Source organism: Camelus bactrianus, chromosome 8 (assembly GCF_048773025.1).
Source record: "Camelus bactrianus isolate YW-2024 breed Bactrian camel chromosome 8, ASM4877302v1, whole genome shotgun sequence".
Taxonomy (NCBI): domain Eukaryota; kingdom Metazoa; phylum Chordata; class Mammalia; order Artiodactyla; family Camelidae; genus Camelus; species Camelus bactrianus.
This window is the reverse complement of record NC_133546.1, coordinates 13,250,888-13,276,252: the sequence shown is the minus strand read 5'-3', so window position 1 is coordinate 13,276,252 and position 25,365 is coordinate 13,250,888. Positions and strand designations below refer to the sequence as shown.

The 25,365-nt window shown below is 41.9% G+C and overlaps 1 protein-coding gene across 4 annotated transcripts in view; it reads left to right on the top strand.

The window, feature by feature from the left end:
• Positions 1 to 25,365, top strand: part of ESR1 (estrogen receptor 1) — a 336,829-nt gene that overhangs the window by 90,217 nt on the left and 221,247 nt on the right. For 2 of the 4 annotated variants that reach the window (XM_074368144.1, XM_074368145.1), the window contains one exon: positions 10,617 to 11,138. In XM_074368144.1, the coding sequence (XP_074224245.1) occupies positions 10,687 to 11,138 (452 nt within the window). In that variant the 5' untranslated portion in view covers positions 10,617 to 10,686. Of the gene's footprint in view, positions 1 to 8,400; positions 8,619 to 10,310; positions 10,434 to 10,616; positions 11,139 to 25,365 lie in introns of those variants that run through there. The other 2 variants (XM_074368146.1, XM_074368147.1) reach the window with 2 other exon arrangements.

The following is a 25,365-nucleotide window of genomic DNA, read 5'->3' as shown; positions in this document are numbered from 1 at the left end:
TTCACTTGAATGAATGCAGCATTTATTTTCAAGAATAAGCATGTCCGGATTCAAGAGCAAGAGCTATATTTAGTGCAGCGTTTCTTACACCCATTCTGAAAAAGCTAAATTATCACGTCAGAAAGAGGCAAAGATCACATTTTGCATGAGAGGAAAGCCAGTGGGACTGGGACTATTAGACTTCAGCTTCTGACATTTTACACAAGTGCTCAGAAAATGGATTTATTGCTTTTCATGTTCTTCTGTCTCTAGCATGACGATGTAGCAAGGGAGTAAAGCTGAGGTCTCACCTAAGCAGTCTCACCTTCAGTTTTCCTTTGGGAAGATCATTAGCCCCTCTGATTTTGCTGCTATGGGACATATCCTATGAAAGCCGTAACTTTGCCCCCAGGCATTGCTTGAGCTTATTTATTATAGATTATTTATTGCTTATGCATGCACAAAGAGTGTCCAGGTGAGAGTAAGGACACATCCTTACTGAGATGTGAAGAAAATTCACTCAGGCACTCTCGGGGTCAACCAAGAGATTGTTGGATACTGCTCCTTCCCGTTTGGAATTTTCAAACCTCCTGAGAAAGAAAAACATAGGATATTCTTTACATACAGATGCCTCCTCCCAGGCCCTATGTTTTCCCTTTCAGGCTTTTGCAGTTCTACAAGTAGAGATTTCCTTAGTTCAATAAGATTTCCCTATTAAAAAAAAAATCAAATACCTGCTTGAGAGGTGAGAATGGAAATTAGTTCAATTAGAGATGTTCCTATAAATTGCAGGCTGAAATTAAGACTTTGGACAAGCTATATTGATGGGATGGGGTTTGGGAGGGTAGGCAGTTGTACAGCTTGAACCCTAGGTACCCCACCAAAATTGAAGCCCAAGAAAACTGTATTGAGGAAGGGGTGTTGTGACCTGACCAGCACTGTTGAAAGGGGAGGCAAGGGAGCTGAGGACACACATGTGAGAGAGAACACAGTGGTTGGGCAGGCATGTTTTTCTGAGGTGAGTTCAGATGAGAATTCTGGGTCTCAGTAGGGGTGGCCTGTGAGGACCTCAGAGAAGAGGCAGGCTCGAAAGTCGATAAGGAGTAAGTAGAGATATTTTAAGGACAGAAAATTGAGACGACCGGCAGGGTGGAGATAAGGGGGGTGGGGGTGGGAATTATAATCTGTACATTTTAGCCATTCATTAGCATTTGGCATAAAAGTTTGTGGAGTGTTTTCTCTTTGTAATTATGGTCCAGAAAGTTGCTGGCAAATATCATGAAAAGTAATGTCTTTATTTGAGAATCAACCAAAAGTTTGCCACTATGTTCTCCTGAATCTTTGAGTGTTTCCAGTATTGTTCCCAATTATCTTTCCAGTTCTTATGAGAAGTTATAGTTTTTAGGATGGCTAGCACTTTTGGATCACAATATAGGTTCCTTGATGAGTAGGATAGCAAAGTGGAAAGGTACTCTAATGTCTTTCAAATTAGATTCACTTGGAAATTGAAATGTGTCAAATACAGTGAAGCAATTATTTTGTGGTTAAAGATAATATATTTGTAAGTTTGTACAATTTAGAAGGTACAGGAAGGGTACAAATTTTTCTTTAGATAAAAAGTTTTATTCAAATGATATAGACCAAAGGGTCAGACCTTAATGAACTCTCTTCCAGGAGTAATGCATAAGAATTCATTTCTTCATGTCTCATAAGGCAAGTCATTTCTCTGAACACAAATTGTTTCAATATTTTAAAGTCATGTTCCCTAACCCTTCTTCCCATTTCTTTACCAGTGATTTGAGAAAGTGAAAGCAGTCTTGCTGTGTTTACCAGAGTTGGGAAATTTTAAGACTCTTAGAATAGTCCATTGAGCCACTATGATTATGTCTTGATTTCATCACGCTGACCATGGGCCACACTAAAAGAAGGAAGAATGCAGTATCAACATGGAGAGAATGGGGGTGGGGTAGGTAGGATGGTGTACCCTAAATCTGGAGACCAGAATCTAGTCCAGTTCCTCTGGACTAGACATTGAGCAAGTAGGACCGCTGGCGAATCTCTTTTGCCTCTCTGGGCCTCAGTTTCTTTATAGATACAATTAGCAGACTGGGATTGACAACCCGTGAAGGGGCCATTAACTCTAATTCTAATTCTAATTCTGTGGTACTAAATCTGAGTTGTTCTAGAAAACATGAATCTGATTCCAAATTCTCCTCTAAGCTCTGGTTCTGAGTTCTAGCCATTATATTCACTCCTCTTGAATTAAGTTATTGAGAAATTCAGTTAACAATGCAAATGTGATACCTGGGAGGGGTTTAATCATTCATTATTCAAATAGTATTTATTGAGGCCAGCTATTCATCAGGCATTGTACTAAGCAATGGACTCATGACTTGGAAAAAGACAGTCCCTGTGTGTCTTTTAAAAATTTATAGATCAGTGGGAGGATACAGAGAAATATGCAAGAAATTTCAACACAGTGATAAGAACTATAACCAGGGATTTTTAGGGAGCTATGGGCGTTCATAGGACAGGCACCCAATAAAAAATCAAGAATATTGAGGAACGCTTCCTGGTGGCTGTGATGTCTCAAAGGAGACTTAAAAGGATGGGTAGGAGTAAGTCAGGTGAAGAAAGATGGGAGGAAGGTTCCAGGCAAAGTGAATTGAAAGTATGAATATTTAGATTCAGGCAGAGTCCACAGAGTTTGAGGAACTTGAAAGCAATTCAATATGGCGGGAGCACAGTACCCGTGAGAGACTGTGCGGGAACTCTGGGGAAAAGAGAATGATAAGTCGACTCCTTTTACTCTTGAGATGGATTGCTCTTCCCACAGTATGGAGAATGGATAGTGAAGGAAAAAGGCTGGAGGCCCATCTTGGGAGAGAAGATAGTGGCTTGAAAAAAATAACGATGATGAGAAAGGGTGTGGACTCAAAATAGATCAAGGAGACAGAAACACAGATTTGTGAGAGGTCAAATATAGGGAGTGAGAAAGAAGGTCAAGGCCGAAGACTGGATTTTTTTTGGCTTGCCCAATTACATGAACGGCAATGTGATTTACTGAGACAGGAAACAGGGGTGAACAGGTCTGGGGAAAAGATACGTGAATTTTGGACAAGTTGAGTTTCAAACGGCTAGTGCATAGTAGGTGCTCAATAAGTATGTATTGAGTGAATGAACAGGCAAGTAAAAAACTAAGAGGTATCAGCCAGCAAGGTGACCTCAACTGGAGATTTCTATTTTTAAGTCTTCAGTGGACACATGAAACTTAGGACCCTGGGAGTGGTTGAGATCATCCAGAGGAAGATGTGTAGAGGGGACAAAAGGGCCTAGGGGCTGAACCCAGAGGACCACCAGCACCTGAGGGCAGACTTAGGCAGAGATGCTCTCGGATGAGACTGAGTAGAAGGGGCCACTAAAATAGGACCAGTTCTAGACCTCTAGAAGCATGCTCTTTGAGGGCAGGGATATTAGTTGTTTGTTTATGGACAGTCCTAATCCAGTAGGACTGTGGCCTTATGAGAGCGAGCTTACCCCACCATGTGAGAACACAGGGGGAAGGCTGCTGTCTGAAAGCTGGAAAGTGAGTCCTCAGTAGAACTTGGCCAAGCTGGCACCCTGATCTTAGATTTCCAGCCTCCAGACCTGAGTGAAAATATATTTCTGTTGTTTAAGCTACTCACTCTAAGGTATTTTGTTATGGCATCCTGAGAAGACTAAGACAGGCCGCAACACTTAGAAATGGTCCTAGTAAATAGTAGGTAATCAGTATTTTTTTGAGTGAATTGAATAAATGCGTTATTCCTTGGCATGTTCATAAATACATCAGTTCCTTGTGACAGTAGGATTGTACCTGAGGGGGCTGGGAGAGGGAAGAGCACCGGCTGGCATAGGGGTCCTGGGTGCTTACGGAGCCCGTTATCCAGATGAGTGTGGCAGCAAAACAGGAAGACCTGAAAAGCCTCAAAATGCACATATCTCCTTTTTTTTTTTTTTTTAACCACTTGTCTAAGGCTGGTTCTGAAATTGGGCCAGGTTCTTGGTTGATTACTAGGTGTGTGTGCATACGTGTCTGTGTGTGTGTGTAAAGGCCACCCTCAACAGTTGAGAGTATTATTTGAATTTAGGCACAATCTGGGTACTGCTCTCTGCAGAGAAATAATACTCGAAGCTGGCAATGAGATTCCTCAAGTAAACAACAGATAAAGAGAGGGAGAGGGACACACTGTAATAATAATTGGAATAATTGGAATTCTGTTATCACTGGTGTCACTTATAGAGAAAGGACTTTCTAAATGGTTTTATGCCACATGCATTGCATACATGAAATTACATTTAAAAAGTCTCTTAAAAATGTACGATGAAAGTTACGAAATTCTGTTAAGCTGGTGAACTAAATCTGAATCACTCTTTAATTCCCAATAAAGAGTAGCCCTTCTGCCCAACAATCCAAAATCCAAATGATCTCCATCAGGTTCCAGGGAGACAGAAAATGGCATCTGAGGTCCTGGGTTTTACAAGAGTAAGGACCATGGGTTTGATTCTTGGCTTACAAATCATTAAAAAAAAGTTATTTATTTTGCAGTGGCAGTGGGAAGAAAAGGCTATTTAAGAACATGCTAAAGAATCCTGGTTTCATCTGGCTTCCCGTCAACTGTATCTTTGCAGGCTTATGTAACATTGGATCATGTAAAACCTGTTAGAATTAAAAAGGTCCCTGAATAGAGTGTTAGTAAAATTCTGTGGACTTGAGGGAGCTGATCCCAGGAAGAGGTGTCTGACTGCGAGAAGGATAGTGCTGTACTTAGGTTGCCCGACAGCACTGTGTGCCCAGAAGCAGACTGTTGTGCCTTTGGTTGCAAATGGGGTATATTATGTGCTCCAATTTATAAGAGATCATGGTCTACATTCTGGGCCAGGAGGCAAAATAAATCTATGTTGATAGAAAGCGGACCGATGGTTGCCTATGGGGTTAGGGGTTGGCTAGAACAAGGCAAGAAGGGAACTTTCTTGAGGGATGGAAATACTCTATGACTTCATTGAGATGGTTGTCACATGGGCATATCCAAACTCGTCAGATTGTCCACATGAGATATGTGCATTCCACTGTGTAGAAATTTTACCTCAGAAGACAGAAAATATCTAAGGTCAGTTGCAAAAAGTCTAGGAGTTAATCAAAATGCCTTAAAACAAATGGTATGATCCATTTTTAAAATAAGCAGAAATCCTTCATTTTTAAAAGGAAATTCTTCATTTTTCTTCTGTGAAAATAGGTGGTGTCAAATAAATGTGCAAAGACAAATTCCCAAACAGAGCATTTATAATCAAAATAGAAGTCAGCTTGGACATAACTGGCCCTCCGTGTCTCAGACTGAAGGACTCATTTCTAGTATTGTAAGTTATTTTGGAAATATTTCCACATTTATTTGCTTTTGTGTTTCTGCTGGAGGAATAATGTTTTTGTAAATGTAAAAGCTTTTAATGGAGCTAGAGAAGCAACTATGTTTGGCCATAGTATTATCTGGTTACAAACGAAAAATTCAGAGCTCTCTTGTGAATCATGCTGCCAAGAATTGCAGGCTTAATCTGACTCAAGATTGTATGAATTTGAATTTTGGCTTTATGGCCTTAGCCAGGATGAGGATACAGAGATAATTGTTTAGCAAAAACAGTTTGAAAATGGTAGAACATTACATGGGAAGTTAGCTTTTAGGGATGACTATTCAGCTAGATGTAATATTATTTTAGCCTTTTAAATATCTGGATTAGTAAATTAGCCAATATTTGATGACCTAATATGATCAGGCACAGTGCTAGGCACTCAGAAATCTCCCAAGTAGCTCTATGCAGACCCTGTCCTCAAGGAACTTCTGAGCAGGATGAGGGGCTAAAAAAATATATATCATATATAAAAATATATATATATACATTCAAGAATGTAATAAGCGGGGGAGGATATAGCTCAAGTAATAGAGTGCATGCCTAGCATGCACAAGGTCCTGGGTTCAATCCCCAGTACCTCCTCTAAAAATAAATAAATAAATGACCCTAAGTACCCACCCCCCGAAAAAAAGAATGTAATAAATGCACCTGAAATACCACTGGAGTTCAGAGGAGAGAAAAATTACCTTTGAACAAGGAGTAAAGGAAGGTGTTATTGACATGGTAGCATTTGGGCTGGACTTTAAAAAAGGCTTTCCCTGACAAGCCAACAAAGTGAGGGGTGGGTGTGGTAGGCAGAGAGAATGTCATCAGGAAAGCTTGGGATGCTTGGAGGGTCAAGTTCTTTTTTTTTTTTTTTTTTTTTTTGGCTAAAGCCTAGGCTACACATTGGGGGGAGGGGCGGTGAGATACACTAGACAGGATAGCTGTGGGAAGAGAGGAAGGCCTGCATTCGGGAGGAAGCTATGACCTGGGTGAATGGTGGAGCCAGCCAGGTCATGAGAAAATGGAGCTCAAAGCTGTAAAAACCAAGGAAATAAAAGGCAGCAGGATCTGGGGAGGGAGGGTAGGAGGAAAGAGGCAGACATCCCTAGGAAACTCTTAAACAGGTAAGGTAATGAGGGGGTGAAGGCGGGCCATAGAAGTGTCAGGGAAGAAATCACAAAGCTAGAATGCTCAGGAATATGCGAGGTGAGGGAAAGAAAGCCCTTAGAGAAGACCATGAGACTTTAGTCTGGGCGACTGGAGGGGCAGTAATGCTGTTATGGACTGGGGATTGACAGGAGTACCATTTTGGGGACAACAGTCATGTATATTTTGAACAAGCCAGCTATGCCCAAGAGAGTGCTGGAAAGGTGGGTCTGGAGAGGAACTCAGTGGTGGAGCTAGAGAACAGACTTGACCCTAATTCACCTGCAAGGGCCAGGAAGTCATGGAGAGGGGGATGAGCCTGTGCAGTAAGTGAGTGTAGACACGTAAGAGGAGGGAGCTGGAAGCTAGGTTGGCCAGAAGCACTAGAAGAAAATTAGCAAGGTGCAGTATCCTTTCCCACCCACTATCATCAACCCCGGGGGGATGAATCTTATCAGGGAGAGGAAGGAGAATGCTGGAAAGAGAATGTTCAGGAAAACTGCCCGTATTGGACACTTTGGGCTCACTTTGATAGTTAGCTGCAGAATAATCGAAGTCTATGAAGAGATTAGGCAGCTTCTTGTCCTTCCTATGTTCAAGGAGAATATTTGCAGAGTCCCCTTCCTCTCTCCTTCTCTTCCTTCTTTCTTTTTTCCTCTCCTTCTTTCCCCATTCCTTCCTTCTCCATCCCTTCCTGGCACATTCTTACTTGATTTTGCACTGGCCTATCTAGTGCATGGGTGGCCCTGGCGAGGAGTCAGGATTCACCACCATCACCAACAAAGGGTTCTGTGCTCCACTACTGCAATATTTGGGGTCGTTCAAAGCACATAATATATATCTGCATTATGACATCATTAACATTTTTGTAACTTTTTTTTAAAAATAAGTTTTTACTTCTTTCTCTGTACTGGTCTCAAAAGCCACTCAAAAATCTCTTAGTAACTGCATAGGGTCCCAAGGCCAAAGACTGGCCACTCCTGGCATTGTGATTAGAGTCATTTAATACCCAAGGAAGTGACTAATGTCTGGCAACAAAGGCTCCACTAGGCATCACATGTGCTGAGACACTGGGTGAGGCACACTTAGGAGCACCTTATTATGCTGTATTAATACCATGGTCAAGAGAAAAGTTGAGACCCTGGTAGAGCCATGTGGGCACCAGTGGGAAAGGAGGGACCACCCCGATGAGCAGTGCCTGTACAACCAGAAAGCCAAAATTCAGTTTCAAACAAAGGTACTCACCTTTGTCTTATCTTCATACTTCGGGCTTTTAATACTATCTCTTTTTTCATGTTTACAGAAAGCAGTCAACTGAGCTATTCGTGGAAAGGTTTGTGGGTTTGGTTAACGAGGTGGAGGACTATTACGTTTCAGTTGGAAACACATCCCTAGAATGCCAAAACATTTATTCCAAAGTCTGGTTTCCTGGTGCAATCGGTGGCGCGGCAACAGTGTGTCTGTTCAGAGACTGGGGGCTGGGGCCAGCAAGGCATCGGATCCAAGTGTATCCCAGAAGGCTTTTATTGTTAAATTATATTCTTCAGGAAAAACCGCCCATGTCACATTTTGTAAACTTGATATCCACACACTTTTGACTGGCATTCTATTTTAGCTGTAAGCCTATGATTTACAGCAAGCCTGTTTTACCCTCTTGCTTCGGATGGGAGCAGGAAACAGAAGAGCACTTTCTAGGCTCCAAGGATAACGGGCAAAAGGGCTGGAGTTTTGCTTCTCCCCAGTCATGCTGACTTGAGGGTGCCCCCCTGCTCCCCACGAGCAGAGAGTAAGCTTGTCTTCACTCCCCACTGCCATTCGTCCAGCTCTGTGCAGTAGCCCGGCTGCTGTGTCTGCCGGGAGGGGCTGCCAAGTGCCCTGCCTACTGGCTGCTTCCCGATTCCCTGCCATTCCACATACAAACACATCCCCACACGCTCTGCCTTGCTCACACACGGAGCCACAGGCACATGTGAGCACATTTTCCCTTTCCTTCTCACTGTCTCAGCCCTTGACTTCTACAAGCCCATGGAACATTTCTGGAAAGACGCTCTTGATCCAGCAGGGTAGGACTGTTTTGATTTCTCTTTGAAGCTTTAGCATTTTGAGAAAGCAACTTACCTTTCTGGCCAGTGTCTGTATCCTAGCAGGGAGATGAGGATTTGCTGTTTTCCATGGGTTTGTGTGTGCATCCCCTTCTGCTTTCAGGACTTGTAGGGTTCTCTGTGTAATTTACATATAATTCAGCAGGTTCAGATTTTTAAGAGCCCTCTGAAGTGCTTTTGCATGGGTTTAAAAGAGACATTCGAAAATTGAAAGTGTGATTTACGGAAACGAAGTCATCTGTAAAAAAATTGCTTTGGAAAGTAATGGTTGCTGGCCATAAAGAGAAATATCTGTGATTCACTTAATGTGTTTTTAACCCTTTCTTTGCTTACAATCTTTAGTTATTGATGCTGAGCTCAATTTTGGCTTCCTAGCAAATCAGCTACATCTGCATATTGTCCCCAGATGATCTGTCTGTTCTTGTAAGAACTAGGTAAAATATGTACTTATTAGTATAAAGATGTCCCCAAATATTACTATCAGTAACAGCATCCTTGGCATTTATATATGACACAAACATTTTGTCAGGTATTCTGTCAGGTGCTGGGGATAGCAATTAAGGCAAAGTATCAGATAGTCCTATCAGAGTTCATTAGGCTGGAGCAAAGGAAGTTTATTAGAAAGTATAAACTATTCAAGATTATAGTGCACAATATATTTACCATATCTTTAAAATATATACTTATATATACATTATATATTATTTATGCTATTATAGGTTATATATAATGCACTTGTCTTTGTTTAGCTTTTAATTCAGTTCAAAACTTTTTTTCTATTCCTTTTACAATCTGGATATTTGCTGCTGCATATCCTAGTCCAAGGGAACCAAGAAGGTCCAATAGTAGAAGAAAAGAACAGAAATATATCACTGCACTTAAAATTTTGTTGGTTAGATCAGAGGTGTAACATAGTTGCCAAAGATTTGATTAATAACCTGAGGTTATGCTTTTTATGGAAAGGTCACATTTCATATTCAGTTTTCTGAAGCTTTGGTTGCATAATCTGTGGAAGGCATGAACACCCATGCCCACCTAACGGAAGATTTTTGTAAATGGTCATTCACATTAGAATTCCTAATGGGAGCAAGTACAGAACTGCGGTCCAGCACAGACAGACAAGTCAGGCTGGGAGAATCTCGGAAGGTCCTGGCTGGAGGGGACCACTTGGGGAGAATTTTGCAGATGGGGAAAACTGAGGTCGGGCAGCATTCTCCTGATTGCAAACCGCTGCTCTTCCTATATGCACACCTTGAATCTCCGCCCCTTTCCCCCCAGATGCCGCCTATCAGTCCCTGCAGCTGCTAAATATAGCTGTCTGCATATGCAACCGCACACCCCATTCTATCTGCCATATCTCAGTTACAGAGTGGTCCTCCCCAGGGTCATTCTATGTACACACTACATATTTCCAGCCAACGAGGAGAGTGAATCGAACAGTGAGAGAGACAAACAGAGATAGACTGGAGCCTGGCACGGGGCACATAAGGTAGCACGTTAGAAAAAGCTGGCCCCTGGATTAGTCTTCCGAGTTTGTTTTAAGCCCCGGCTTCTCCGGGCCACCTTTAGGGGATCCCTCTGCGCTCCCGCCCTCCTGCAGTGAAATTCAGCCTCTATCCAGCAGCAACAAGTAAAGTAAAGTTCAGGGAAGCTGCTCTTTGGGATCGCTCCAAAACGAGCTGCGCCTGGAGTGATGTTTAAGCCAACGTCAGGGCAAGGCAACAGCCCCTGGCCGGCTTCCAGCACCTTTGTGATGCATATGAGCTCGGGAGACCGGTACTTAAAGTTGGAGACCCGAGCCCGGGAGTTGGCGGAGCGCGCTCGCGCCGCGCTGCACTTGCTCGGGTCCCGCCGCCCGGCTCCACGGGACGGCCCGGCTCCCGGGGCAGGGCCAGAGCTCGCGTCGCGGCGGGACATGCGCTGCGCCGCCTCTAACCGCGGGCTGTGCTCTTCTTCCAGGTGGCCGGTCGGCTGCTGAGCCCTCTGCCGCGGGGGGAGACAGTTTGCGCCTTGCCCGCGGCCACTGACCATGACCATGACCCTACACACCAAAGCGTCGGGAATGGCCCTGCTGCACCAGATCCAAGCGAACGAGCTGGAGTCCCTGAACCACCCGCAGCTCAAGATCCCCCTGGAGCGGCCCCTGGGCGAGGTGTACGTGGACAGCGGCAAGCCCGCCGTGTATAACTACCCCGAGGGCGCCGCGTACGACTTCAACGCCGCGGCCGCCGCCTCCGCGCCCGTCTACGGCCAGTCGGGCCTCGCCTACGGGCCCGGGTCCGAGGCGGCGGCGTTCGGCGCCAACAGCCTGGGGGGCTTCCCGCAGCTCAACAGCGTGTCTCCGAGCCCGCTGGTGCTGCTGCACCCGCCGCCGCAGCTCTCGCCCTTCCTGCACCCCCACGGCCAACAGGTGCCCTATTACTTGGAGAACGAGCCGAGCGGTTATGCGGTGCGCGAGGCCGGCCCTCCCGCGTTCTACAGGTACCCGCGCCGCCCGCCGCGCCACGTCGGGGTGGCCGCCGCGCGTCCGGCGGCGGGAGGGAGCGGGGGGCGAGGGGCCGCGCCGCCGGGAGCTCGCGGGGCCCGCAGGCCGCGGGGCTGGGCCCCCGGCCGCCCGGCAGCCCGGCCGCCCGCCCGCGCCGCGGACACGCGACCCGAGGGCCAGTGCGCGGCCAGGCCGGGGGTCAATGGCCGATCTCGAGTTCGAGAGTCAAGTTCCCTGGCCTGGCAGCTTCAAGAAAAATTCTCTTCTCCATCCGCCTGCTGTCCGCGTGAGACGCAGATCCGAAACCCCGCGTGCTCCTAACTAAACAAATATTGGAAGCCCTTACGAAGCAGAGGTTTTCAGTGAGGGAAACACCCCAGAGCAGATCAACACAAGGTGCTTTGAGTCCCTAGAAAATGCCCTGCTTTGGCATTTAAGGCTGGAGGTGTTTGGGGTTAGCGGAGCTCCGAGTTTTATTTATTTATATTATAATTATTATTATTTAATATTTTTGTTTTATTGTGCTTGCAAAATTTCCTTTCATCTAGAATTTCGGGTTGGAAGTATGCACACGATGATGGTGATGGTGTTTTCCTTGGGAAGCGATTCCTAGCACCCCTACCCCTGCCCTCGTCCTCCCCGTCCCACCTCGGAGGGCTGTAGGATTGAATTGCATTCCTCAGAGGAGCAATAGAGGAGGTGAATGGGTCTGAACGAGTTTCTGATTTCTGAGTGATCCAGCTGAGTCCGTGTCAGAGCAGACTTCTGGCATAAGACTTCTGACAGCCGAAGATTTATGTGTCCTGTGAGTTTAAAACATGCCACATCGCAGCACGAGTGTTTTGAAATACTTTCCTGCCAGCTAAGTTTCATTTCTGGCCTACCCGGCGAGAGGAGAATGCCCCCGAGAGTGGAGTGCGGGGGTGAGCCCGGCTCTGTGCCTTCCCTTCCCGGGCGAAGAACTGATGGTAGTTCAGGACACACAGGAACACTTCTGTGACTTAAGAGGCAAATGTTTTGTGTCCTTATCTTTTTTCACTAGTAGAGATTATACTTCCCTTCTCCCCTCTTCCTCCCATTTTCCCCTTTGACAGTATCTCCCTTCTCTTCCTGATGGACTTGAGGTCTTAGGCAGGCGGTCCTGGTGAGTACCTGTCCCCTAGGCGCTGCTGGACAGAGGGACCCTGGGGTGGCTTGGGGAGGCCTCAGGGCGCCCCCGTGGCTGGGTGCTGAGTTAGACACTGCCTGACTGCACACTAGTATTTGGACTTACCTTTCACCCTCACCCAGACCCTTCTGTATTGCAAGCTGTGACCGTTTTTCTATTCAGTGTTCTGGTTCCAGAGGTATTTATAGCAGAAGAAACAGGAGGAAGGTGCAGGGTGGCCCTAGAGGATTCTGGAGGCAGACTCTTGAGGCATCCCGATATACCCTGTATCCTTCAGCCCCCTCAAAGAACTTTAGAACATCCCACAGCCAAGCGGGTCCAGCCTGAGTTATTACTTGAAAGACAATGAACAAAACTTTAAAAAGTTGCCATCTATCAAGTTAATTTAATGTGTTTTAATTCAGGGTTAAAATGGAAAGAGAAAAAAAATTTATTCTGCTTGCTTTTTTTTTTTAAGTGTTAGAAAGAAAAAAAAAAACCGATTAAGTCTAATTCACAAAACATTTTAAACTCCTTGATGTGGAGGAAGGCACTGGTATGATGTGAATTCATAACCTCATGGTAGACTCCAGAAACTATTTTCTTTTCCATTTAATTTTCAGTTCTTTTATTGCAAATTAATGCCACTGAATTTCAATGGGCACTAATGAGACTGCTTCTCAGTGGATTATTTACTGCCTTGCTAATAATTACAAAGTGAGCATGGTCAAATAAAGAGGGGGATCTCATTTTATTCAAAATTGCTCATCCTCCCAGTGGGAAATAATATCACTATGATATGCCCCATCTTAAAATTTTTGCAGTAGATAATATTCAGGTACTTTTTAAATCATAAAAAAAATGACATAGAACTTTCAAGAATAAAGGAAAAAACTCATACACATGGGATTCTGTGTGGAAATTCAGTTTTAGAATGATTTTTTTCCTTTGTAGTTCATTTCTATTTTATTCCTTTTTTGTTTGAATTCTGCCTTATTACCCAGGGAAGAAGAGACGGATCTATGAATTAAGAGTTATTTCAAATGGGCAGATGTTACTTAGTATTTTTCCTCTCTCAGTTTTGCTGTTTGAATACCTCTGGGTGAAAAGAAAAGAATTGATGAGATTCTTTTAGAAACCTTTTAATTTTCTTCAACAGTTATTAAAAGTTTTAGGGGCCAAAAGCAGTGTTTTCAAACCACTTGTCATGACCCGGAGGATCATGAAATCAGTTTAGTGAGTCTAGAACATTTTTTTTTAAAGGAATGAAATAGAAAAGAATATAACAGAAAATACCAGAGTGCATAGTATCTAAACAAGGGCAGGTTTTGTTTCCTGAAAATTTGTTTTAATTTTACACGCTTGCGTGTGCTGGCTGTGATTAAAATGTATTTCTTACTGTGGTTTGAGGTAAAGAAACTTGAAAGCTACTGGCCTAAAATGTTATGGTCAGTAAAAAACAAAAAAATCAGATCAGTGGCTGGTTGTTTTATCGACATGAACTAAAAAGCAATCACAGTTTTGGTTATCTGTATTTTATTTTTCTCCTACAAATTAGCTAGTGGTCAGTTAGATTAAACTTTATTATATCAAGTTCTTAACTTCTCCATTTGTAAAATGCTGTTGTGCAGACTGTCCACCTGAATGTCCCACTGGGATGTTTAGAGAATTTATGTGAAGTTCACATCATTTAGCATTAAGATGCTAAAGATACTTCCTCTGTTGGCCATAACATGCAGCCGTATCTACGTATAAAGAAATATCAGATAAAACTGCCCTGGGCATATAGTAATGTGAGAAAGATTGCCACATGTCCTAGCAAATTGTTATTAAAAGGGAATAAATTTGTAAATAGGCAAGCTGTGAGTTTGCAAGATACATCTTACCTAAAATTTCATGATGAAGGCAAGCAGGGGTTATCCTGGGTTCCTTATCATGTTCAAACATCTTAGGAAGTTTGAAAAAAATTGGAGATGAAACTTGATTATACCCACTATGTTTAAAAAAAATTCAAATGAAGTAGTTAATAGTCCATGCCAATTTCAGTTTTTATTATTCCATATTCTAAAAGGTTAAATACTGCCCGCTTCTCCCTAAAACTTGACAAACATACAAGCCTTTTGCACCAAAATCAAAGCCCTAGTAATTTGTCTGCTGGCTGTATGCATATATTCAGTGGCTAGCTTGTGCATTGGTGAACAGTGAACATTTACAGCTACTTCTCAACTTGGAGCCAGGCTCATCTCTAGGGAGAGATTTGAATGGTTAATTTTCAAGTTTTCAGTAATTCTTTCTTTGTAGTTAGGTGGTATCTTAGCACCCTTCTTTCCTGTTCTTGTTTTTTTCATTCATTTAAATTGTTACTGTTTACCTGACTCTTTGTGTTGGTCTAAGAATAGTTCAAGGAGCCACGCATTGCCTCCAGAATGAGTGTATTTTAGGTTGAATCGGAATCCTATCTTCAAACTCCATTTCATTTTCACCTACTCTATGTGGCTTGTACGTGTTTGGTAGAAAACCTCTGAAAGATAATTGCCACTTTTTCTAATCTTTTTTTCTCACACTCAGTTAATTTGGGTCTCTGGATTACTTTTGTGAATATATTTCAGATGTGACATTCATAATTTGGGAAAATTCAGGTTCAGCATTTTGGTTTCTTGTTATTTTAAGGATATAAAAGACAGGAGCAAGAAACTGACAATGGTAAGAAAAATGGATATCAGGAAAAATGATCAAAGATGTCAAACTTTCCATTAATGATAAGACATTAGTACTTTTGTCAAGTGAGATAGTATATGTGAAAGTGGTCCATAAGCTATACAAGCTTTTGCTATTTATTATCTTATTCACTTATTAATATTTGTTCTGGTGCTTTTGTAAGCCAAAAAAAAAAAAAAAAAGATAGGGAAGAACAGATTTAAGTGGTCAGGAGTTTCACTGCAAATACAGATTGATGATAAAATAAACTCATTTTCTGTGGAAGCCAAATTTAAATAAAATCTTTATTACCGTCTGCAACATTGGTTTGCAGTCTGGGTTATCACAAAAAACATTTATCTTATAGATACATTTTTTAAAAAGTCAAAACCCTGATTATGTGAAAATGGTTTACATAAGGAACTACATGAATTGTAATTATATTTTGTCTAAAATGCATACTCAGTGCAAAACTAATAAATTTAACTCCTCACTATGACTTCAGTATTATTTTTAATGTAACTTTAGAGGAACCCAGCAGCAAGAGCAGTCGGCTAAGTATGTTGCCTTCTTCTCTAGGATACACTGAATGGATAGAGCAAATTACTCATTTAGTTTAATTCCAAGTCTCAGTTTGCTTACTGAAGAAAGGCACAAGTGTTTAGAACCAAAATCAGTACTCCAGAGAAAGATGCTATATAACCCCCCCCCCCCAGTATAGCCACTTGAACCCAAAGAAGCCAAAGTGAAAGTGCTGAGGATTTCATGGAAAGGAGGCAGTCCATCAAAGTCATCAGGTAGTTTTATTTAATGTTTTAAACTCTGCCAGTGAGTTGACGGATAAAGCCATTTTAAAAAACAGTGTGTCTAAGCTGTCCCCTACCCCGGCCCTAAAACGTACCCTCATCCTGCCCTCTGAAATCTGAGGACTCACGTGGGCTGGAGGTGAAGGGAAGTACCTTTATGGTATTCTGAATCTCATGAGAGAAGAAACCATGAATGCTGCATTCTGCACCTTAGAGAATATTAGTAGGCATTAGAGGGGAAAGTTTTGCATTAATCAACAACACTTTTAATTATGTGTATATGTTTTGACCCTATTAAAAATACGAAGGATAGAAAGGCAACTGTTTTGGTCCCAACTGACAAAATTTTACATAGTTTAATAAGATAACAATTTAATAAGAAAGGTATAGCTGACCTGTATGAGTGATATGACGGTGCGACAGTGGAATCTGTGATGATGGTGGTGGTGGTGGTGGCAGAGGTAAAGAGGAGAAGGATGCTGAGGGTGATGGTGGTGATGATGGAGCAGATGGAGCGCTGATGTCAGTCTGGGTACGTAGTATTTGTGGTTGCCTATTATGTAACCTGAAGATATCTATCCAAACAGAAATCAGATTTTTAAAATGTACTTTGCTCATTTTTCTGTAGTTATAGTTCAAGTAAATAGTCAAAAATTTCAATAATAATGCTATCGATAATATTGCTACCATAAATCTATTAAGTACCTCTAATTGCTACACAGAAATTCAAAAAGAAAAATCCAAACAAGCCTGGATTTTTTGTTTGTTTGTTTGTTTCTCCCCTGAACTTTCTGAGGCACACATTGTGTCCTTAGTTTATTCCCATAACATCTTCTCCTTTAATCAAGTGTGTCACCTTTAATGAGACAATAGGCTACTTTGTCTTGAATTTTCTACTTTCTGAAGCTCCTATGGATTATGCTTGGAAAAATTATAGTGGTTCAATAAAGTTAGTAAAGTTAATTAAGAAATGTTCAGGACAAGATATCTCCCCGTGAGCCCTTTATAAACTCAGACGGGGATCTTCTTTTTGAGAGTTTTCCAAAAGTCATCACCTCCAAGAGGAGCAAATGATCTCTGTGGCTTAGCGTTCTGATTCCCACCTGCAGCCGAAAAGCTGCAGAGGCTCTCGCTCCGTGCTTGTGGTCCCATTTCTAGCCTGTCCCAAACGGTGGCGAGTGCAGGGCTCCAGCAGCTGATGTGTGTGGGTGCCAGGTACTACTTCCTGGACAGTTTTCTTGGCAACTCGACCCACTTCCCTCACATAAAGACTTGGGATTTCTTTTAAGACCCTGGAAGTAAAAGACAATTCTCTTTTAGTTTCCTGCAACTCAGTCATGTTAGAAATAGTAATTTTTGCATTGGTATGCTTTCTCTTTCTTCCGCTGACCTTTGTTTTAATAGTCTCGTCTTTTCTTGTTTCTTTGCTTTATTTTTGAACGTTCTTCCCTTTAAACTTTTTGGCTTCTTTTCCACTATCAAGCTTTTTTTCTTTTCTGTTTTAGTCACTCTATCTGTATATTCCCAGATTTTCCTTCCATCTTTTCCCTTTTATTTCTTTATTAACCTGTTTCGTATGTTATTTTAATAAAATTTGGAACAGGGCTCAACAGAGTTCCTCCCTAGCACAGGAAGGTCAGTGGTGTAAAAATATACCTTAAGAACCCAAAGTGGCATTAAGGACATTCGAAGTTTCAAAAACGATTTTTTTCTTGTTTCTACGGATAGAAGCTTAAAAAAGATTCAGGAAGAAATTTGCACTTAGTGGCATTGCTTTGGCAGCTCATTCATTCATTCATTCATTCACTTGGCTACCTTGTTCCAAAGTGTGTAGCTCATTAGCAGCACAGATGAAATCAAATGCCAGGTCGCACTGCTGGCGGTTCAGGTATCAGTGTTAGCACACAGCAGCCGGGGGTCTCACTGCGTGAGTGGCTGAAATCCGAGGACCACAGTCTTCTACGTGTGGATTTAGGATGGAGGTAACTAAAGTGCAGCCTGGGCTCTTCTCTCCCGAGGGCCTAGGTTTCAGGCATTGAGATCCATGTGCACTTACACCATGCATTTAAAGCCAGTGTAAGTTCCCACTCCGTCAACAAAAACACTCCTTTTTAAACAGTCATAGGTACATCCGTGATTCATTTTACTTATTTCATGAAGCTATTTTAAGTGTTTTAGTTTTTACAACATTATCAGAAACAAAAGTGATTTTAAGCATTCTATGTGCTAACTTTGACCTTTTTTATTTGTAGTTTTTTAAAGAAAAGAACTTCCTTGCAAATGGTACTTACTTCTGCTGGACTATTTCAAGCCCTTCAGAGAAAAAGGGGGTATATTCTGAGTACCAGATACAATTTAGTTACATTGAGAAAGTATTTTCTTTAGTTATCTGGAAAAAAATTGTGGGGCCTTCAAAATCTTCTTAGATTTCTAATAGGAGGATCCTCCGAGCATTAGTCCAAACAGAGAGCCTGTCCTCATCACTGTATTTGTTTCAGCCCTTAGCAAGGTGCGTTGCACATGAAGCCCTGAGGAGCTTAGCTGAATGAATGGCTGGTGATGGGCAGGAGGCACCAGGTACACTGATCTGCTCAGGCCTCTCTCTAGGGGAAAGGCCAGTCAGGAAGGGATCTTCAGATGGGACTGGAAGGATGTGGGAAGTTTGCAAATCCCCTTCCCTCGGTTATAAAAGTACGAAAAAGGCCTCTGCGCAGGCATTTTAAGTTCAGTGATTCCCATTATTCACGGGTTGCACGCTGACAAATTCGCCTACTCGCGAACATTTCTGTAACCTTCCAGGCACTTTTCTCGATCATTCACGGCAGCACAGCTGTGTGCACGGAGTGGTGAAAAATTTGAGTCAATCGATGTGCATGTTCCCGGCTGAGGTCAAACGAGGCGACGCTCGGCCTTCTTGTTTCAGCTCTCAGACTGTAAACACGTGTCCTGCTTGAGGTCTATTTAGTGTCACTTTTTGTGTGTGTGGTTTGTTTTTTTTTTTTTGCATTTTTTTCTGCTTTTCATTAGTGATTTTGCTGTTTAAAAGTGTAGTGCTGAAATGCTATCTCCTATTCCTCTGTGCAAGAAGGCTGTGGTGTGATTTTTTCTCCTTATGGAGAAAATACGTGTGTCAGATAAACTTTGTTCAGGCATGAGTTATAGTGCTGTTGACTGGGAGTTTAATGTTAACAAATCAAAAATATCCGTTAAGTAAGATGTCTTTAAACAGAAACATGCACACACACGGGTCAAGGCTATGTATTGCTTGCTTGATGAAAATGTTACAACCAGAGGCTCTCAGGAACCTACCCTTCTGTTTCCCCCAGGAGTGAAGTTGTAGAATTCACTAATTCAGTGTTTGTGGCCACTTTATAGAGCGTAACTACCGCAAGTAAGGAGAGTTGATTGTATGTAATAGGGCGATGAAGGCACGGATTTGAGAGACAGGCAATTTAGGCTTCTTGACTCCTGCCTGGTTGTAATCTCTGGCTCATTGTGCCTCAGTTTACGCATCTGTAAAATGGCAGTCAAAACAGGACCTACATCTTTTGGTTGCTGTGAGGATTAAACGATTTCAGAAATCTCAAGGGCTTAAAATACACTCAGCACATAGCAAGCCACCGTTTTTTTAATTACTTCTTTAGAAGGGAATTGGCAACGTTACACTGAAAAGGTGAATATGAGAGCTCTTTAAGAGTTTGGAATGTTTGTAACTTCCCTGTGTTTGTTTATTTTGCCTTCCAGGGACCAACTTTAATGCCCTATTGTGATTGGAAATTAAACTTTTCCAACCTAAAGGAAGCAGGAAGCTAGTATTTCTTGAAGTGTTTAATATAGGCCAAGCAACTGTAATAAGCTCCAAATAAGTAAAAATAAATAAATCAATGAAAAGAGTGAAAAGCATTAAGAATTCTGGACTGAAGCAGTCCCAGAGAGAAAAGTACTTGAAACTGAAGTCAGCAGTATATGGAGAAGTTATGACGTTACAGGGGCAGGGACGGGATTTCTCTGTGATTTGAAAAGAATGAACACGGAGAGGGACGAGGTACAGAAGCTGGTATTTACAGAGCACCTGTAAAAATGGACTTTCAGCCTGGCTGCACTGTAGAATCAAGGATGATTTCAGAGTCACCCAGATGATTAAAAAACTATTGAGACCTGGGTCACATCTTAGCAGCATTTTGATAAATGCTCTGGGGTTGAAGCGGAAATAAGCAATTAAGAGAACAAAACAAAACAATAAATTCTACAGGCTTTTCTCCTTGGTAATCCACTGATCTGCAGGCTCCCAGCTTTTCTACGTGAGTATTCTCACATTTAATCTTCCTACGACTATCTGGGGTGCAGTTCGCAAAGGCCCCACAGTGTGCCCCCTGGGGTTTCTAACCCTGAGGGAGACCATGCAGATCCAGGTCTGCCCGATTTCCAAGTCTTCATTTCACTGAGCCACTTGTGTTTAGAAGCAGAGGGAAGAAGGGGTGTTGAGGAGAAAGAGGACAGTAACCTTAACTTCCACTCCTCATCTTCCCAAAGTAAGACGTGAAGTAGGCAGTTGCATGGGATATTGACCCTGCCCTCCAGCAAGGTTCTCTTCCTTTTAGTTCATCCCATAGTCACCACACACCAGACTCTAGCATTGTTGGTACTGTCCCTAAAAATCAGTACAAGGGGCGGATTGCACCAAAATTCCAGTTGGGTTTTCGGCAAGTTCCTGTAAGTCTTTAATATGGAGGACTTATTAACTAAAACTCTCCTGGTGTGGTCCTTTCTGTTATGAAGTATTTGAATGGATTTTGCAAATAGAACGTGTGCAATTCTTAGTTCTTTCCCCCCAATTTTGCATTTGAGAAGACTCATTTGTTGATAAGGGAGGTGGGCACTCTACCTGGGCACCTCAGCCCAGGGCGCAGTTGTAAAGTTTCCCACATTGCTGAATTTTCCTCATGTGACTCTGCCTGGAATCTGCAGCTGAAAGCAAGCCTTTGAAATCTCAGAAGCATGTATAAATGCAGCTCCTTGGGTTGGAAGTGCGCATGGGCCCCCTGCAGTGTCCACACAAGGTTCCAGGCTCCAGACAAGGAGGGGTTATCAGCCTGCAGGCCCAAGGCTCTCTGGTTCTTTGTTTTTGATGCTCAGCACGAGTGATTGGAGAAACCCAAGTTGCTTTTCCATAATGAATCCACCCTCTTCTAAGGAGTCTGTGTTTGACCTTGGAAAATAGCCAGCAAAGTTGTCAGGTGACTTGTAGAAGATTCTAGCATTTTTATGTCGAACAACTGTAGGTCCCAGAAACGCAGTACCAGACATCTTGAATGTCTCAAGAGCAGAAAAAGCTCCTTCTCAAATATCTGTCATGTCCTCCTCTCCTCTCTCTACACACGGCCAGCTCTCTGTTATTGCTATAATAGTTCTCTTACTGGTGTTTCAGAATTGTGAGCTTTCAAACTCTTATTTTTCAATTTGCTACCTGAGCAAAGTGTTCATTTGATTTGATCCTTCTTCTGCTCAATGGCTTCTCACTCATCACAGAACAAGTCACATTCTGTAGTGCGGCATTCAAAGCCCTTGTAATTCGATTCCAACGAATCTTCTCCTGTCACTCTGTGAAGCTCTTGTTCAAAACCTTATTTATTTATTTATTATACAATTTTTAGAGGTTACTTTCCAGTTATTGCAAAATATTGGCTGTATCCCCCACGTTGTACAGTACGTCCTTGAGCCTGTCTGACACCCAATAGTTTGTGCCTCCCACGCCCCCTCCCCTCTGTTGCCCCTGCCCACTTCCTCCACTGGTAACCTCTAGTTTCAAATCATATTTAAATGGCACGTTCCCACTTCTGTTCTTCATAGTAATCTCCATCTCTAACATACACGTTTCTTTTGTCATGTCCTATCTGTTAGGCTAATTCTACCCAAAAGTCAAAGTTCAGTTCAGATGCCACCTCCACCAGATGGCTTTTCCACCTGGCATTCTTTCAGTGTTCCCTGTGCACAATATAGCACCTCTTTTGATAACTCCGTTTTGGAACTCACCATAGCGTACCTTTCATTATGATTGGGAATATATTTGTCTCCCCATCTATTTAATTATTTTCACCAATTAATGATTAGTTAATAATAATATGGGTTAATATAATAGTAATTATTAATGAAACAATTGTTTCATTAATTTGTAGATTCAATTAGAGTAATTGAATAGATTTTATTAATTAATGTATGTATTCACTCAGCAAATTTTCGCGAATGTCGGTCATGTACTGACTTTTATGGTAGCTACAGAGATTGAACACCTTGTCTATCATTAAGTTGCTCGTAGTCTTGGGAAGGAGGTGACAAGTGTATAGACAATCAAAAAACAGTGGGATAAGAATGGTGATAGAGGAAGGACCACCAGAGGCTCTGAGGAGGGCATTTAACGAGGTAGAGGGCTCCCATCTGTTGATGCAGAGGTCCAAAAGTGTTTGATGGGAGGAGGATTTAGGCAGTCAAAGAAGGGCAGGTGAGACTGTGAAAAGATTCTGAGTCTGGTTTTCTGGTCCTCCCTAGAGTTCCAACCCAATGCCTTGGACAGAATAATTGCTTGATAATTTATAGAGCTAAATTAGATTGAATTAACCAAAAGGGTAAATTGTTAAGAATAGGAGAAATAACTTTAATAATACCAGTTGCTAATATTTTTTGAGCCTAGTGCACCTTGCTGAAAGCCTTAAACGCGTGATCTTGTTGAACCCTTACACCAACCGTAAGAGGCTGATACTGTTGTTATTCTCATTTCATGAATGAAGAAACTAAGAGAGGAAAAGTGACTTGCCCAAGGTCACACAGCCAGTAATGGAGGAATAGGGATTCTAAAACTAGAAGGTAAACTCGAGTTCAAATTTTAACCCACTATATTATGCAGAAAGATTGACAGGATGTCTTCTGTCACAGATGGATTTACTTGGCAGTTGGTTTGTTGATTCCTTGTAATATCTTTATATTTAGTTGCACAATACTTTTAACTTAGGCTGTGTCCCAAGGCTGCTGCTTTTAGTTTTATGGGAAATGACTATTTTTATGATGCTTGGTAAAAGCATGTTTAAACATTTTTCCATTTAGTAGGGGGATGTTTCCCCTTCTGATATCAGGAGGAGCCATTAAATAAAATCCTACAAAGACTTGCTGATAGCAGCCCTGTGCACTTCTCTGTATGTGAAACCCACCCAAGAATGTAAAATCTGGATGGACTTACAGTGTTCATTTGGTCCAATCTTCTCTTTACACAGATAAAATCATAAAATCACAGTATTTTAAATCCAAACCTTAGGCATGATATATTCCTACCTTTTTTTTTTTTCCAGTTGAAGCAACTGATGTCTAGAGGGGTGAAGTAACTTCCCCAGTTTCCTGGCTAGTGCAGGCGGAGCCAGACCTAGAACTTCTGTCTGCCTCCAGGCCACAACTGCACGCTTAACAGACGGAGGCATGTCCAGCCTCTGTTCACAGAGGACTTAGAGGCCACACCCTACTCGTGGTTCTAAGCATGTAGAGTGGAAATTCAGGCAAAGTGGATTGAAGGAACGCCTGATGCTGGTCACTACAGAACTGTAATGATGGCTAAAGTGAATGCATTGGCCATGCCTGTCTAGATAGGCCGTCCGTTCCATTGGTGTACGGTCCCCCATGAAAATTTTTCACCTTGGTTTGACACTTCAGTTTTAAGGATCTAGTGGAGACTTATTTCCTATACTTACTTTTAGGTGATTTCCTCTCAGTTCTAATAACTATATATTCAGCCCTCTGTTTCCATGTGTTCTGAATCCGAGGATTCAACCAACCACCCATGGAAAATATTCAGAGAAAAAAATTCCAGAAAGTTCCAAAAAGCAAAACTTGAATTTGCTGTGCACAGGCAGCTCTTTACTAGTATTTACATTGTATTTATAACTACTTGCATTGTATCAGGTATCGTTAAGTCACCTAGAGATGCTTTAAATGATATGCGTGGTTATATGCAAATACTGTGCCATTTTATATAAGGGACCTGAGCATCACAGAGTTTAGTATTCTAGATGGGGGGTCCTGGAACCAGGCCCCCACGGGTACCAAGGGATGACTATATCTTGTTTACTTTGTGATTGAAGATTTCCTTTTTTGTTTTTCTCTTTTTGGTTTCGTTTCCTGGGCTTAAAGGTTGGGAATTACCTTACCAGATTTCTCTGGAGACTTATGCTGAATTCTTTCAGATTTCTAAGGCAGTTGGATGCTATTTTTATTCCATAATTACCGATGTGAAAATGGAGCTTGCATTATTTCATAATAGATATTTCACCTTAATGTTGGATAAAATTAAAAAATAATTCAATCTGTGCTTGATCCAGCAACCTAGTAAAGACATTTTTTGTAACATGGCCCTATGTTGAAAATCATGTGTCTTCTTTGGGGCTAATAACTAAACCCAGTGTTGGTTATATACTGTTTACTATTAAATTTTTCCCCTTGTAGTTTAATATTGTTCCAGGAAATGAAATGTAAGTTTAATAAGAATGGCAATTGATGGACCCGTATGTCTTAAGTATAATTAATGTTCCTGATAAATGTGTTAAAGAAGGGCCTGGCTGCTGGGTTGTTATAATTGTACTAAACCAAGGTGATTTGAAACCATTTATTCAGTAGAAATTTATCTTTATCAGGATTGGATTTATAATTAAATGAACCTATACTATTTTTTTCACTTTCATCTTTTTAAGTGAGTTAAAGAACTGTTAGAATTTTCAGTTAAGTATAGCACAGGGAACTATATTCAGTATCTTGTAATAGCCTTTAATGAAAAAGAATATGAAAATGAATATATGTATATACATGCATGACTGGGACACTGTGCTGTACACCAGAGATGGACGCATTATAGTTGACTGTATTTCAATTTAAAAAAAGAATTATTTAAAACATATGAAAAGCATATGTTAATAATCTTACAGTCTGCAACACTGTAAAGAGACCATGTAGGAATTAAATATGCTTTTATTAACATTCTTTGACTTTTATATGTGTGAAAGAAGGACAAGTTGAGCGGCAGAAGTTACTACAGACTTCTTGGGGTTGCCCTCCCCATTGCTTTTCTCTTTTGTGAAAAATCGTAGACCCAGATCTGTTTTGTTCTGGCGGTGCCAGTGCTATCAGCAGTATCCTCTCAGCAAAATGACATCCACGAAGAAAACTTCCATAGTGATATTTTGAGAGCTTTTGCCTTGCATTCTACATTCTGGTGGCTCCTTGTAGACAGGGGATGATGAGGTCAGTGGTGAGCTTTTTTCTAAGTCAGTATTTCTCCTTGGAATATGATCATTTTAATCTTCTGAAGGCTAGGCTAACGTTTTCTAATTGGATCTGTATGAAGGTGAGCAGCAGCAGGTGGATGGAAAGAGAGTGATCAATTGATGGCAGGCCACATGCCTCATGGTGCAGTGCTAGGGACTAGGTAGCCGTATTTACTTTGCTGTATTTCCCTTGGTGACCTAAGCTATGTGAATCAGAAGGTACATTAGTCTTTTAAACTGCTAGGTAATTTTAGTAAATGAGTGAACATTAATT